At 36.5% G+C, this 13,557-nt stretch overlaps 1 protein-coding gene across 2 annotated transcripts in view; it reads right to left on the bottom strand.

Moving 5' to 3' along the window:
• LOC113184202 (microtubule-associated serine/threonine-protein kinase 4-like) overlaps positions 1–13,557 on the bottom strand; it is a 162,164-nt gene that overhangs the window by 113,199 nt on the left and 35,408 nt on the right. For both annotated transcript variants that reach the window (XM_026390814.2, XM_026390816.2), the window contains exon 2: positions 52–140. In XM_026390814.2, the coding sequence (XP_026246599.2) occupies positions 52–140 (89 nt within the window). The remainder of the gene's footprint in view (positions 1–51; positions 141–13,557) is intronic.

The following is a 13,557-nucleotide window of genomic DNA, read 5'->3' as shown; positions in this document are numbered from 1 at the left end:
AAAGTTCAAAAAAAGAAATAAGACAACACTCAAGAAATAATGATCAGTTACCTGCATGAGCAGAGAGAGGCGAGTGTGGTCTAGGCAATGCTGGTGACTGTCCATTGCCTATCAAGCTTTTCCGGTTGCTTGTTCGGCAACTGTCAAAAAGAAAGAAAAAAACAGTTTTAAGGGAGAATATAGCACTAACAATGTTCAAGCATGTCCAAGGGAGGAACAGACTAGTTTGAACCACCTGGAATATTTGCTCATACTATTGCTAACATTACTGCAAATTACTAAGTATCCACTAATATTCAAGGGATGGCAGTCAACTGAATATTAGAAACTGTAATGCATTCATATAGCATAACACCATCAATATTCCTCACTGCCAGTGAAGCTACAATCACATGCCTTCTTTCAGCTCCCGTCTGCAAATATGTGACATGCCATATGCACAAGTGATAAATTAAGGATTCAAATCAGCAAACCACAGGTAGCATCTTTGTTGACATGAAATTTCTAATAAAAAATTACATGCAATGAAGCGCAATGACATTAATCTTACAATGATGCACTAATTAAAAATCTAATTATTTAGACAAATTTCATATTTGTGCCTTTTGTCAATAGCACAGCTGATGCCTAAGATAAATGTTCTTCACCACTCATTCATTTTTCATCTTGCACACTGAATTCAAATTCTTCATTAAGGTACATATTTTGGAATCACAAAACAGATTCTAGAACCTTTAAGATAATACTGATGACCCTTTATAAGCATGCTAGCTACTGGTTGTATCTTGAATACCCAGTAAATAGAAATAAATTACTATACATGGCCACAAAGCACTTTTTCTGTTTCTGCTAGTAGAAGGTTAAAAAAATGGCTAATTCAATTCCAAAGTAACTTTCTCAAGGCTCAAAGAATAGGCAAACACAAAACCATTGACAGTGAAGTGGTTATTATCTCATTTTGGAGCGCTCTCCTTCAGTGCAGATGGGCATTTTGTTCTCCATCACCAGTACAGTAGTTAGAAAAAGGGGATAACCCCCCACCTTCCCTCACCTCCTCTGTAACAGCGTTCAGGGTGTCAAGACTTCACCATCCCCTACTGGGCTGCCCTCAACCATCATTAACAGTTTAGTGTGATGCTATTATTATTCAGGCCAGGCCTCAGTTATGCCAGGTTCCAGAAACAGGAATGATCCCCTGACCCCTAATAGGTACAAGAGTTGACACATTTCAGGGTTTGGATAAAATATTTAAAAGGGACATTTCTAAATATTCAAGGAATACATTTCAAACCCAAACTCAATTTCTTCTAGCAATATTGACTTGGGAGCCTGTCCTCTTTCTTAGGTGTTTGCTCCTTATTATCATTTGTCAACATTCACATTCATAATTTCTTAAGGTCAGGCTGAATTTTTTATTTTCCTGACTGTAGCAATCAACATTTTCTAGTATTATCTGAGTTTAATTATGATCATGTTTACTTAGCCTTAAAGAAGTTGTTGGATAAGAATAGACCCTTGATACTTAATTATGAAGGTGGATTGTGATATTATCAACTCATCTATCAAGAACTGTATTCAACCTACTAAATTCATCATCATTAAATCAAATAGTCTGATTGTTTTGAAAAGATACTATATAACATAGTTAGTGTTAAATTAATGTTTCATTCCATTTCAGTAATGGAATACTAGATTTATTAACTTGCTGATGTTAATAAAACAAATTATAAACGACAAACTTATATCCTGGAAATCTTAGCAAACTTGTTTGAGCAAATAAACTGAAAATCGGGTTAATTATTTTTGAAATGACTATTTGTATTCTATATATTTAGTATTTTATCTATATAATTCATAAATATTTCTTAACATTTCATTATTAATGTTTATACATAAAAATAAAATAAATAAGATATCTGTATAAATATCAGTAGCAATCCAATGACCATCTTATCCAGTGAAATATGACATTGTTTCAGGAAAACCTTTAACAATTGAAGTTTCCAAAGAACCATATAGAAAAACCCAGAAAGCAAAATAGCCAACAATTCAGATTCAGAAAAAAATAAAAACATAAACAAAAATGTCACAATTGTACCAGTTAAAGTCTATCAAAAAAAAGATGTAACTGTAATCCAAAAATATGATCCAAAAGAATCTCACAAATAAATGTATAAGTAAAACCTGAAGATGGGTTTTATTTAAATAATTGGAGGCATAGCTCACTGACAAATGCCATGAATAATCTGAGCACACTATACAATCAAAAGTGCCTTCGATAATCCATCAATCTTCAACATGAAGCTAGGGATGGCATTAAAATTATCACAGACTTGGAACTTTTTTAAATCTCAAAAGTCAAACAGGGAGCTATCAAACATGAAATGCCCTCCAAATAACAAAACCAGAGTTTATAGAATACAGATCAAACCTGATTTTCATGTGTACATGAAATAAATCTCTATACTTACACACTACCAGTGTGACTCTGCATCATGTACAATCATAAGAATGGGAAGTTATATTCCATGTAAGTATGTCAAAATATATTCTACTAATAAAAAATAAAATAAATTCTTGAAAAAAACAAAAACAACAAAAAAGAAGAAACAGGGGCTGGGGTTGTGGTTTAAGTAGTAGAACACTTGCCTCCCATGCGTAAGGCACTGGGTTTGATCCTCAGCATCACATAAAAATAAAATATTGTGCCCACCTGAAACTAAAAAATAAATATAAAAAAAAAGAATTAGGAGCTTGGGCTCATAAAACAATTTGTTGCTAACATTCTTAGGGTAAAGGGGCATTTTATACTGCACTTAAGCCCCAATACCTAGATCTGTATATATATTAATACTTTTTAAATTTGGGACTCTACTGAGATGTTCTATGGAATATCCAAGTGGGGGAGGGGAAGGTCTGTCTATCTCAAAACTACCACTTCTAGTACTTCTGAGTATTACCTAATCTTATTGCTCTAGGTAGCTGATACCTAATAAATGAAATGCAATATGTGTGTGTGTGGAGGGGGGTACTGGGGATTGAACCCAAGACCTTGTGCATGCTAGAGCTACACCCAGCTCTACAATCTGCATTGAATCCCAAGATAAGGAAGCTCCAGGTGGGCTGGCCCTTTGAGTATTTGCATAAATTACACAATACAGGGTACTACCTCCATTAATAATAACAAATGCAGTGTGCTTTGATTGTTCATGTCATTTTCTCATGGTGAAAAATGCTGCACTGAACTCTATGGTGATTATTTATTCATCTAGGTATCATGCATTTTTCTGCCCAGGAAAGGAGAAGCTTAAGGCATTCAAGCATGAGGCAGGCTCCCCAGGTGTTCATGACCACACCTACTCATTTATCCATGAAATGATAAAATAATGGAAGCATCATTTAGGCAAAATAAACATTTCTTCCCTTTCACCAGCATGACTAAGTCAATTCTGGCTTGCTTTTCTTGGGCAGAGTTACCTAAGGGAAAAACAGGGGATAACCTGTCAGGTAAAACAAAACAATGCCACTTCTTTAGCAGAACTCTCTTGTAATTTATCCTATTTCTAACATTTGGCCTCATAAAAAGTTTTCTCCATTAGGGACATAGGTGTACGACCACAAAAACAACACTAAAGAAACCTGAGTTATGAACTCAAGTTTCAGCATTCCATCCTCAAATGTGTTCATTCAGCCTCACCCAAGGAGGAGTAGAGTCCTTTTGCCCTGCCCATAATCCAATCTCAAAGTCAAACACCCTCTTTTCACAAAGTGCTTCTTCCTCTTAGTCCTCTCTACTTGAATTCACATGGAAAGACTTATTGTTCCTGTGGAGAACATGCCCAGTTTGTTCTCTGAATTTGGAAGGTGACTCTCATTGTCCTATTAACACAATGACATGGATTCTTTTCTTATAAAACCAGAGTTGGGCAGAGAAGACAGCCATATGCAACTTGAGACAAAGGTAAACAATGGATTAGGACTAGAACTGATAATCACAAGAAAGCACTTCCTACCTCATTCATCTGGTTCCTCCCTGGAAAGATCCACCCAGGGACAACTAAAAGGAACAGAAACAAGGCTCCTACACAGGGCACAATAAGTGTGCCCTACCAACCATGGATTGAGGGTCTGAGAAGAATGGGAAGGTGGACAGAGGATGAGTGTTTTGGTATGAGTAGGATTGGCTGTCCCTGGAGGGTAGGGAGGAAAGCCGATGAGGCAGAACACTGTGTGTAGGAGTGTCACAGTCTGAAGGGCACTGGAGAGTGATGTGAAGCCACCACAAGGAAGTGTTGTATTCGTTTGCATGGTTTTGCTTGGGCAGGTGAGGTAAAGATTAAACAGGACACCACCCCTGCTCCTCAAGTTCACTGTCACCATCACCAAAGCAGTTGCACAATGAGCTCCTCATTCTCTTAATCACTGCAAACAGCATATTCCATTTGCTTGGAAGATGAAAAGACAGCTCATGCATTTCATCATCTAAGTCAAGCCTGACTTGGGGTGAGCACAAGGAGGAGTATGGGCTAATAAGCCGATGGAAGGAGGGTTACGGAAGGAGGGTAGGAATTCTTGGTCCAAACCACCCACATTCCATTTTTGCCTAAATTGTCCTTAAGCTCAGGGCTCTATAAGAAAGGTTTGGCAGGGTCTGTTTTTGACATCTCTCACACGTCTTTTGACAAAAGAACCTGTTAACCGTTTCCTACTGACTCTCTAAAAGTTGTGAAGCTCAGCAGGATGTGACCTTCTACAATGTACGAAGTAGCTGGAATCCCATTTAATTTTAACTGAACATTCACCGTGAGACATAAATTCTGGCATGTTGATTATGGCAAGACAAATGAGAAGGGGAAACCCCCCCAAGAGCAGTCAGCACTACCTTCACAGGTGGCTTAAAAGGTCAATACTCCCTACAACACATGACAAAGTGCCACTGAAGGGCAGTAATGACAGTGGATTAAACAAGAAGAGTCCCAGCTATAATGGGAAGCAAATCTACAATTTACTATTTCATCTTGATAAAAATTCTGACAAATTTTCACAGGAGACCAATTATAAACCAAAGCTTTACCATCCGTGAACACTTGCTAACCATGACCTAAAACCATAGTTGAATCTGAACACTTGAATATTTCTTCAACAGAGAATAAGGTTGAAATAGAGGAAACAGCAGACCCAGGAGACAAAAATTGTCTAATGAATAGCTGCATAAATGTGATAAGATAGGTAAATTTTAGTTTCTACACATTTACAATGAAGTGCTTGGACCACATGAGAGAAAGTCATAAATAATTTTTTTGACTAAGAAATTTTTTAAAGATACAAAAATAATCCAACAATCCCCACCACTCTGAAATGAACAACTATATCATTTATCATACTGTAATAAATGTTTCATATACATATATGTAAATATATATATTATACCTATATCTACCTATATAAAGGTATCATACCATATATATCAGATACATGTTTCTATTTATAGAAATATATACATTCACATATGTATTTCTGTAAATATGTATATATTATTGTATACATTTATCATATATATGTACACACACACACACACACACGAGAGAAATATTAAAGATAGAGAAAATGTGATTTCTGGCATTCAAACCAGTAACTTCTTCCATCCTCCAAATGGGCAAGTACTCAAAGAACTTTGGCTTATAGCTTTCCCATTCATTTTTGGTACTACTGTAGCATATGTACAATGAGCAGATATGTACAATGTATATGTACAATGAGCAGAATGAGTACAATTTTACATTTTAACTAGTGGAATCACATATCAGGAAAAACCAAAAAGACTGGGAATTGTGCAAAAAAAAAAATGGATTTCTCTTAAAGACAACATATTTCAATGCCTTTCTGTTGACTTGGCTATTTTAAAACTGTCAGGGTTAAAGGTTAAGTCATAGATAACTGATAGTAATGCTAATGATTCTTGTCCATAATAAGATAAATAATTTTTGCCTGGTGGAGATACAACTGACAACCTCCAATATAGAAAGATGACCTCAAACCTTTAATATCACAATGCTATAAGATATTAACCAGTTTTGCATCCACAAGCAATTCATTTCATAATCCTTGACTTCATATATATGCTCATATTTTTTTTTAATTTCCTTTGATCTGCTTTAATATATTACTACTGTTCTAATTAATTAATACTTTAAATTAAATCTTTCACATGTGTTCATTTTGTATGACAGTAAGGTTTTTGAATTTTGGATAAATTATACTTTAGCATGCACATTACATTATAGATATTCTATAACTATCTATTTTCTACTCAATGTTATATTTTGAGATTTAACCATGGCAACATAAATATGAGTCTAATTCATTTCTTTTTTAAATTATTCATTTGACACATTTTAAGACTTTTAGGATTCTTAAATGTTCTAAAATTACATATTGTGGACATTTCTTTTTCCTCTTTGCAACCTTAAATATCTAGGACTGTGAATTTGTAAATCTAATTGCAAAAGCCTTGCAAAATATCTTTAATAAGAGCTAAAAAAGAGCTTGAAAGAAAAATTGTATCATGCAAGAAAATCTTCCTTAAATCTTCCTTAAAATCTTCTTTGGATACTTCTTCCCTAAATTCTGCCTATTGCTGCCTCCCCAAATCTCTAAGTTTGCCTTTGCTTAATTTTCCCAGAAGTAACTTGTCTTCCTCATGTAAATCAATCACTCCTTTCTCAGGGCATTTTCAAGTCAACATTTCCACCACTTTTCCTGAACAACACAAGGTCACACCTCATGGCTGGCCAAATAAGCTCTATTACTTCTTAAAGGCAGCAGAGAACAAAGCTTTACTATTTCTGTCTCTATCACATATGCTTTGTAGCTTATGAAGTTAGGGATTGCTGGTGTCTTTCCTATGGCCCCTAAAATCCAGGTTCCTTCAGGCTTTCATTAAATCATTCAGCAAATTACTTTTCGAGTACCTAGGAAATGCTAGGCACTATTCTGAACAAACAAAAATGCCTGGCCTCATTTTGGGAGGGAAGCAGATAGTAAACACAATAAATTAGTAATATATATATATACTGTGTAAGATGGTGATAGAGGAAGAGTAAGGCAGATGTAGGTAGGAAGTACTGGAGTGGGAAGTTCAAATGTTAAACAGGTGTTCAAGAAAGGCCTCTCTGGAGAGGTGATATTTGGAAAAACCAGAAAGTGAGGAAGTGAAAGTGCAATAGGAGCAAATGCCCTGAAGCATGAGGGCTGCCGAAACAGCAAGCAGACCACTGAGGCAGAAGTGTGTGTGTGTGTGTGTGTGTGTGTGTGTGTGTGTGTGTGTGTGTTTTAGGGGAGGGGAGTATCCAGAAGACCAGAGCAGAGAGGAAAGACAAAAGGCACATCTTGGCATCTTGCAGGCCACAGTACAAAGTCTGATTTTTAGTCTGAGTGAAAATGGAAGTTCTTGGAGAGTTTTGAACACAGTCTGACTTCTGTTTTAAAAGGATCATTCCAGCTGCTAAATTGATAGTTGAAGACCAGTTTGGAAGTGAAGTTGATGTGCATCCCAAATGCACTCTCATTGCCTATAATTCTGTTTTAAATAGATCATTTTATTTTAAAAATCTGAACAAAAATGGCCACAGAATTCAATGCAAACATTACATATTAGTCCATATTCTTTGTACAGCCTCCAAAACACTGGTGAATCAGCAAATGCTGATTCTGCAACAACTACCAAGCTCCAGTGCTTCAGGCTTTTGCATATTTGCATGAACTAATAACCTAGTTCATAGTTATCAGGGTGATGTAATTGTTGACATGGTTGGCTTGATACCTAACTAAACTTTTCCATTAGCAGAAAAAAGCTCTTTTTAAAGGTATTAATTATAGTAGGGATGAATGGTTGCTCATGCTGTTTTCACCTAAGAAAAAAAATTTAGGATAATTACAAAGTGAAGTATAGGTCTTTTGAGATTTCAAAAATTCTGAGGAAAATGAATAGGAATATATATGTATGTATATATAGTAAAAGATAACATATACACATAGATATATGTACATATATGCCTGCATGTATATGTGTATACACACACACACACACACACACACACACACAGCCTTTATAGTGCTTCTTAGAAATACTAATCCATTAAGAAAAATTCACAGAGAGGTCTGGCCCAATTTTCTGTCTTCATAGAAGAAAAAGAAAAAGCTGAACATGCAGATGTTAGTAAGTCACTATCCAATGTGACAAATATATATGGAGAGCCTTTTCCTATGGACAAAATACTATGGGAGATAAGAAAATGAAGATACTCTCAAAGTGTTTAAAATAGAAGACTGATTCACAGATAACTACATTCTAAGCAAAATCTGGAAGAGAGGTACAACAAAAATTTGTTGCTATCTGAAGTGTAAGATAAATTCACAACCAGCTTTTGAATGTGTTTTCATAATAAACAAACACTAGAATTTCACAGTATATACTAAGCACTGAAAATTACCCATCAGTAAATCTACATCATAAATTTCACCCTATGAAAGTTCACAGGATTTCTTTAAATAATCTCAATCTATAGAGATTGCCTGTCACAAATACTTTCTTTTTTGGGGGGGTACCAGGGATTGAATTCAGGGGCACTTGACCATTGAGCCACATCCCCAGCCCTATTCTGTATTTTATTTAGAGGCAGGGTCTCACTAAGTTGTTTAGTGCCTCACTTTTGCTGAGACTGGCTTTGAACTCTTGATCTTCCTGCCTCAGCCTCCCTAGCTGCTGGGATTACAGAAGTACACTACCCCACCCAGCCATAAATGCATTTAAAAAAAAATATTTCTGGGCTGGGATTATGGCTCAGCGGTAGAGCGCTCGTCTAGCATGTGGGAGGCCCTGGGTTTGATCCTCAGCACCACATAAAAATATAAATCAAATAAAGGTATTGTGTTCAACTACTTCTAAAAAATAAATGTTTAAAAAATTTTATTTCTTCTAAGTTATTCTCTATTTCATGGTTACTTCACAGATGGACATATTCACATAGTTATTTAGATGTAGCTGACATGGTGAGCTTTGCTGTCATATTATCAGCATGTAACTAATGATAAGTGACATCCACCATGTTCTCCCACAGCGATCAAGGTGAAGATTATCCCTCTGTGGTCACCCTTTCATTCAACATCATTCAGCATGGAGTTTGCAATCTTGAAAGGGGGATAAAAAGTTCCTTAAGGATAAGAATCATGTTTTATTTCATAATTAATTTCTTTGAATACCCAGAAAAATAAAGAAAATAAAAATGATTTGAATAGAGATACATTTAAAACAAATTGGCAGGGGGCGGGCAGGGGCAGGTCAGTGCTGGGCATTGAACCCAGGACCTTGTGCATGCTAAGTGTACGCTCTACCACTGAGCTATATCCCAGCCCCAAGACACATTTAAGTTTTGAATAACTAGATCAAAATATTTCCTAACTTTAACAAGTTCATATTTTAAAAAATATTTTTAGTTGTAAGTGGACACAATAACTGTATTCCTTTTATTCATTTTTATAATGAAGTACTGAAGATAGAACCCAGTGCCTCACATGTGCTAGGCAAGAGCTCCACCACTGAGCCACAACCCCAGCCCAACATGTTCATAATTAAACCTGGAGGACAAACATAGTCAAATTTATTATATTAAACTGATAAAGGATTATATTATAATATATTTACTCCTACTGAATTGAGCACATTTTTGTATATAACTAAGAAAACACAAAGAGATGAGGATATCTGTGTTGCTAGATACAGGATATGAACCATCTCACTAGATGTTTTCATCACTGAATGTTTTACAAATAAGTCTGGACAAAATGATAATGGAATCATCAGAACAATTAAAAGGGGCATAAAACAATATCAAACCATGTTCGAACCAGGGGTGATTTGATGTGATTTAACTGCTAAAAATGTTAAGAGAGAAAAAATAATGAAAATGTGAGGGAGCTGAGTCTCAAAACCTGTAACATTTTTAGAACAATTTATTTGCAACGTGAATTATCAAAGGTGCCTACCCTGCATGCCCATCCCACAAATAATCATTATGGATGACCATCTATTTACAGGAGGGTTTTTAGAGGCTAGGAAAGTCAATGCCTGGGATTTAAGAATAGTAAAAGCACACAAAGATCAAAGACCTGAGATAGTGTTCAGACTTGGAATGAGGGTGGGAAGAACACTGGATTGGCTAGGTCTTACCTCTGATCTAAGAGCTGAAGGGCATGTACCCTTTCTTAGGATAGTGCTCTACAGGCTGATGCTGGCCCAAAGATGGTCTGGTCTCATTCCAAATTCCTAAGGCCTAATCTGCCCTGCAAGGGAAAAGGCTGGCTATCTCCTGGCTGGGCCCACCTGTGACAGGGCTATCAAAGTGACAAGGAGTAAAAGTTGGAGGAGGGATGGAGGTGGTGGAGCCAGTTTTGTAAATGGTTGGAAGGTCAGGGTTCAATGGCTATGAGACAACTGCCTTCCATTGCACACAGGGCAGTTGTAGTCAGGCCCCAAAGAGAAGGCTGCAAACATACTGGGCAGTTCATGAAAAAACAAAGCACAAACCAACCCTCCTTCTAATACGACTAGGTATTGCTGGGGAAAGAAGATAGGTGTGACATAAACAAGTTATTGTTTTTTTTTTTTTTGTAACCCCCATGTTTTGTACTCAATATAAATATATAAAAGTCAGATCCTGATATATATCTTTTCCCAAGTAGCAGAAACCAAGGTTGAAATGCTACTGTAAAAAATGACTTTAATTAATTTACTGGCATTGATTATACTAATTGGCCAATGATAAGGCTATAAATCTTTAAAAAGGTCTTAGAATGTGGTGGTTGTACACCAAAACAGAAAAAAATACAATAGTTTAAATCTAATGTTCCTTCAGCCTTTTTGGATATATCATAGTAAATTTTACTATTAACTTTTTTTCCTCAGAATATCATCTACTTTTAGTTGTTTCAATAAATGGTCCTTGGCTTTAAAGGGTAGGATTGTTCATTTAGTCAATTCTTTTTAATTTTTTTTTTAGTTGTAGACGGATACAATACATTTATTTATTTATTTTTATGTGGTGCTGAGGATCAAACCCAGTGCCTTACACATGCTAGGCAAGTGCTTTACCACTAAGCTACATCTGCAGCCCCTCCAATCTTATTTGAGGAATGCACACACATAGGAATATATGTGTATATTTATATATGTATGTATATATGCATGTATGGGGGAGTGTGCATTAATCACTGAGGTAGCATACTACTGTTTTACTCATTTCAACATTGTACAAACAGAAATTAAATCTCAGTTTAACTTGCTACACACCTAGAAATACTTAACTTAGTGAATGTATTTTAGTTTATGTATACTTTAGCTACACCACTAAACACCAGCCCAAAAAATAAAAAGCTGTTTCCTCCCCTAAAATACAAAGGTCCGTTTCCTCTCTCGGGCTGCAAGGACTCCAAGACCACTCCATTCTGACCCACAAAAGTGAGAGAAGATTACTTCTGGGGCTACAGAATCTCCATTTGCATGACACTCAATAGAAATTTATTTCAGCCCGGAATGAACAGCATGGCTGTTGAACACCTTCCAGCTCTAAAGCATTTTGCTTTTGTATGGCAGTCTGGCACACCGCTGTGCCCACAAGTGCACTGCCCCGTTCCATGTGCCTCCACCACCAGAACACAAACACGCAAACGTGCACAGCGGCATCAGAGCTCCACTTTGTTCTTTTCTGTGAGGCAAAGTCATGTGGCAAGGAGCCAGTCTCTTTCTGTTCATTGCATTTTGGTGCTAGCTGCTCCTAATTCAGTATCTTGCAAAATGACATTCTGCTAATGACATGAATGTCAAAGCTGGGATAATGGCAGAAGTAGAAGGAAATGTTTCCTAAATGGAGAAGCAACAGGAAAACTGCCAAGTGTATATTAAAATAAGTTGTGTGTTTACCCCCTACTTTAGTGCTTCGTCCCCCTCCCATTTGTTCCCAACATGAAAGGGAAGTGGCACTCTAAGAAAAGAAGAATAGTGAATAGCTCACCTTAGGGAAAGCACAGGGGGGAAAAAACCAAACAAACAAGAGGTCAAAGGAATGTTTTCCCTTAATTAACTTGACAGATGTCTTTTCCTTTCCTCATTTGCATTCACTGATGATTTCTTAGTCACTCTCTCATTTTGCCAAGATGAAATTGGCCACAAGGAACCTGTTCTGTTGCTAAAGACAAGAAGACTGGGGAGATACCAGAAGACACTGGCCTGTAAGTTGTTCTGCATTCATTCTGGGTAATCAGTGCTACTTGCTATTGTCATTTATGGACTGAAAAAAGATGTGGTGATTTGCCAAGGAAACACCACTAATTAGTGGCAAACAGAGCCTAAGAAGAGGGGTCATGCGGCTTCCACAACCAGGACACTTCAAAGTTAGAAACTGCTTTAGATATATACATACATTTAACCACTTCTTAAGTGAAGGCATAATAATTCTCTCCCACAAAGACAGAGTTAAGTTCCATTTTAGACATAATGGATTTGAACACTTGCCATCAGTAGACCTGGTTTCAAATTCCAACTCCCCCTGAACCTCAATTTACTGATCTATAAAATAAGGATAAGAATATCAATTACCACAGAGGGCTACATGGAGATTAGATGAGATAAAGTATGTAAAGAAATTAACATAGTGCCTAGCCCACAGAAAATGCCTATAAATATTAACTGTTACAAACAAAGCATGTGGACTGTCTCTCTCTAGCACACATTCTCTCATGCATGATACTTGCATGCTTAGAAATGTCACACTAAGGCTTTCCTTCATGGATTGTGGAATAAGAAGTGTATCACTGCCCAATCAAAGACAATGAATTATGCAAGAACTAAAGAGGCTAACTCAGGCAGCAAGACTCCATAGTAAATACAAATATTAACTTCATTATCGGCAGAATGTGTCAGTAAGAAAGGGGACTTGTTGGCTTTAGAAACAGAAATAAAGAAATAAAGCTTAACTCCAAGCTCAGAGTATTCACCCAAGCACTTGCCAAAGGCTTCAAGCTGGCAGGGTCAAGACGAAGCAATATTCAGGGGACTGCACTCAGCGGATTTCAGGGTTTCAGACCAACTGTCAAAACTATGTGCATCAGCTCAGCTTAGACAGTGCCTTCAGTCATTTAAGGTATCTCACATATCTTTCTATGCTTCCATATTGCCCAAACAATCTTCTGATGAACTTCACAGACGGGTATGTTCAAAAAGAAATAAAACAATAATAATAACAGCTGATATTATAAACGAGGTATTTACTATACTCCAAGCAATGGTTTAATTTTCCTGATGATCTTGTAAGGTAGAACTTGCTTTTAGATACGTAGATATGAAAACTGAAGTACTGAGACGTTCTATAACTTCCATGATGGCACAAATATTAAGTGGAAAAAAACTAGGATGCCAAGACAGTTTGCCTTCAGAATCTATGCTTTTAATTATTTTGCTAGATGGTGTACAAAGCAGAGACTGAGAACTTTAAGGGGCCCAGG

This window comes from Urocitellus parryii, chromosome 1, assembly GCF_045843805.1.
Source record: "Urocitellus parryii isolate mUroPar1 chromosome 1, mUroPar1.hap1, whole genome shotgun sequence".
Lineage (NCBI taxonomy): Eukaryota > Metazoa > Chordata > Mammalia > Rodentia > Sciuridae > Urocitellus > Urocitellus parryii.
Note: the sequence above shows the minus strand (reverse complement) of the source record. Positions and strands in the feature narration are given on the sequence as shown.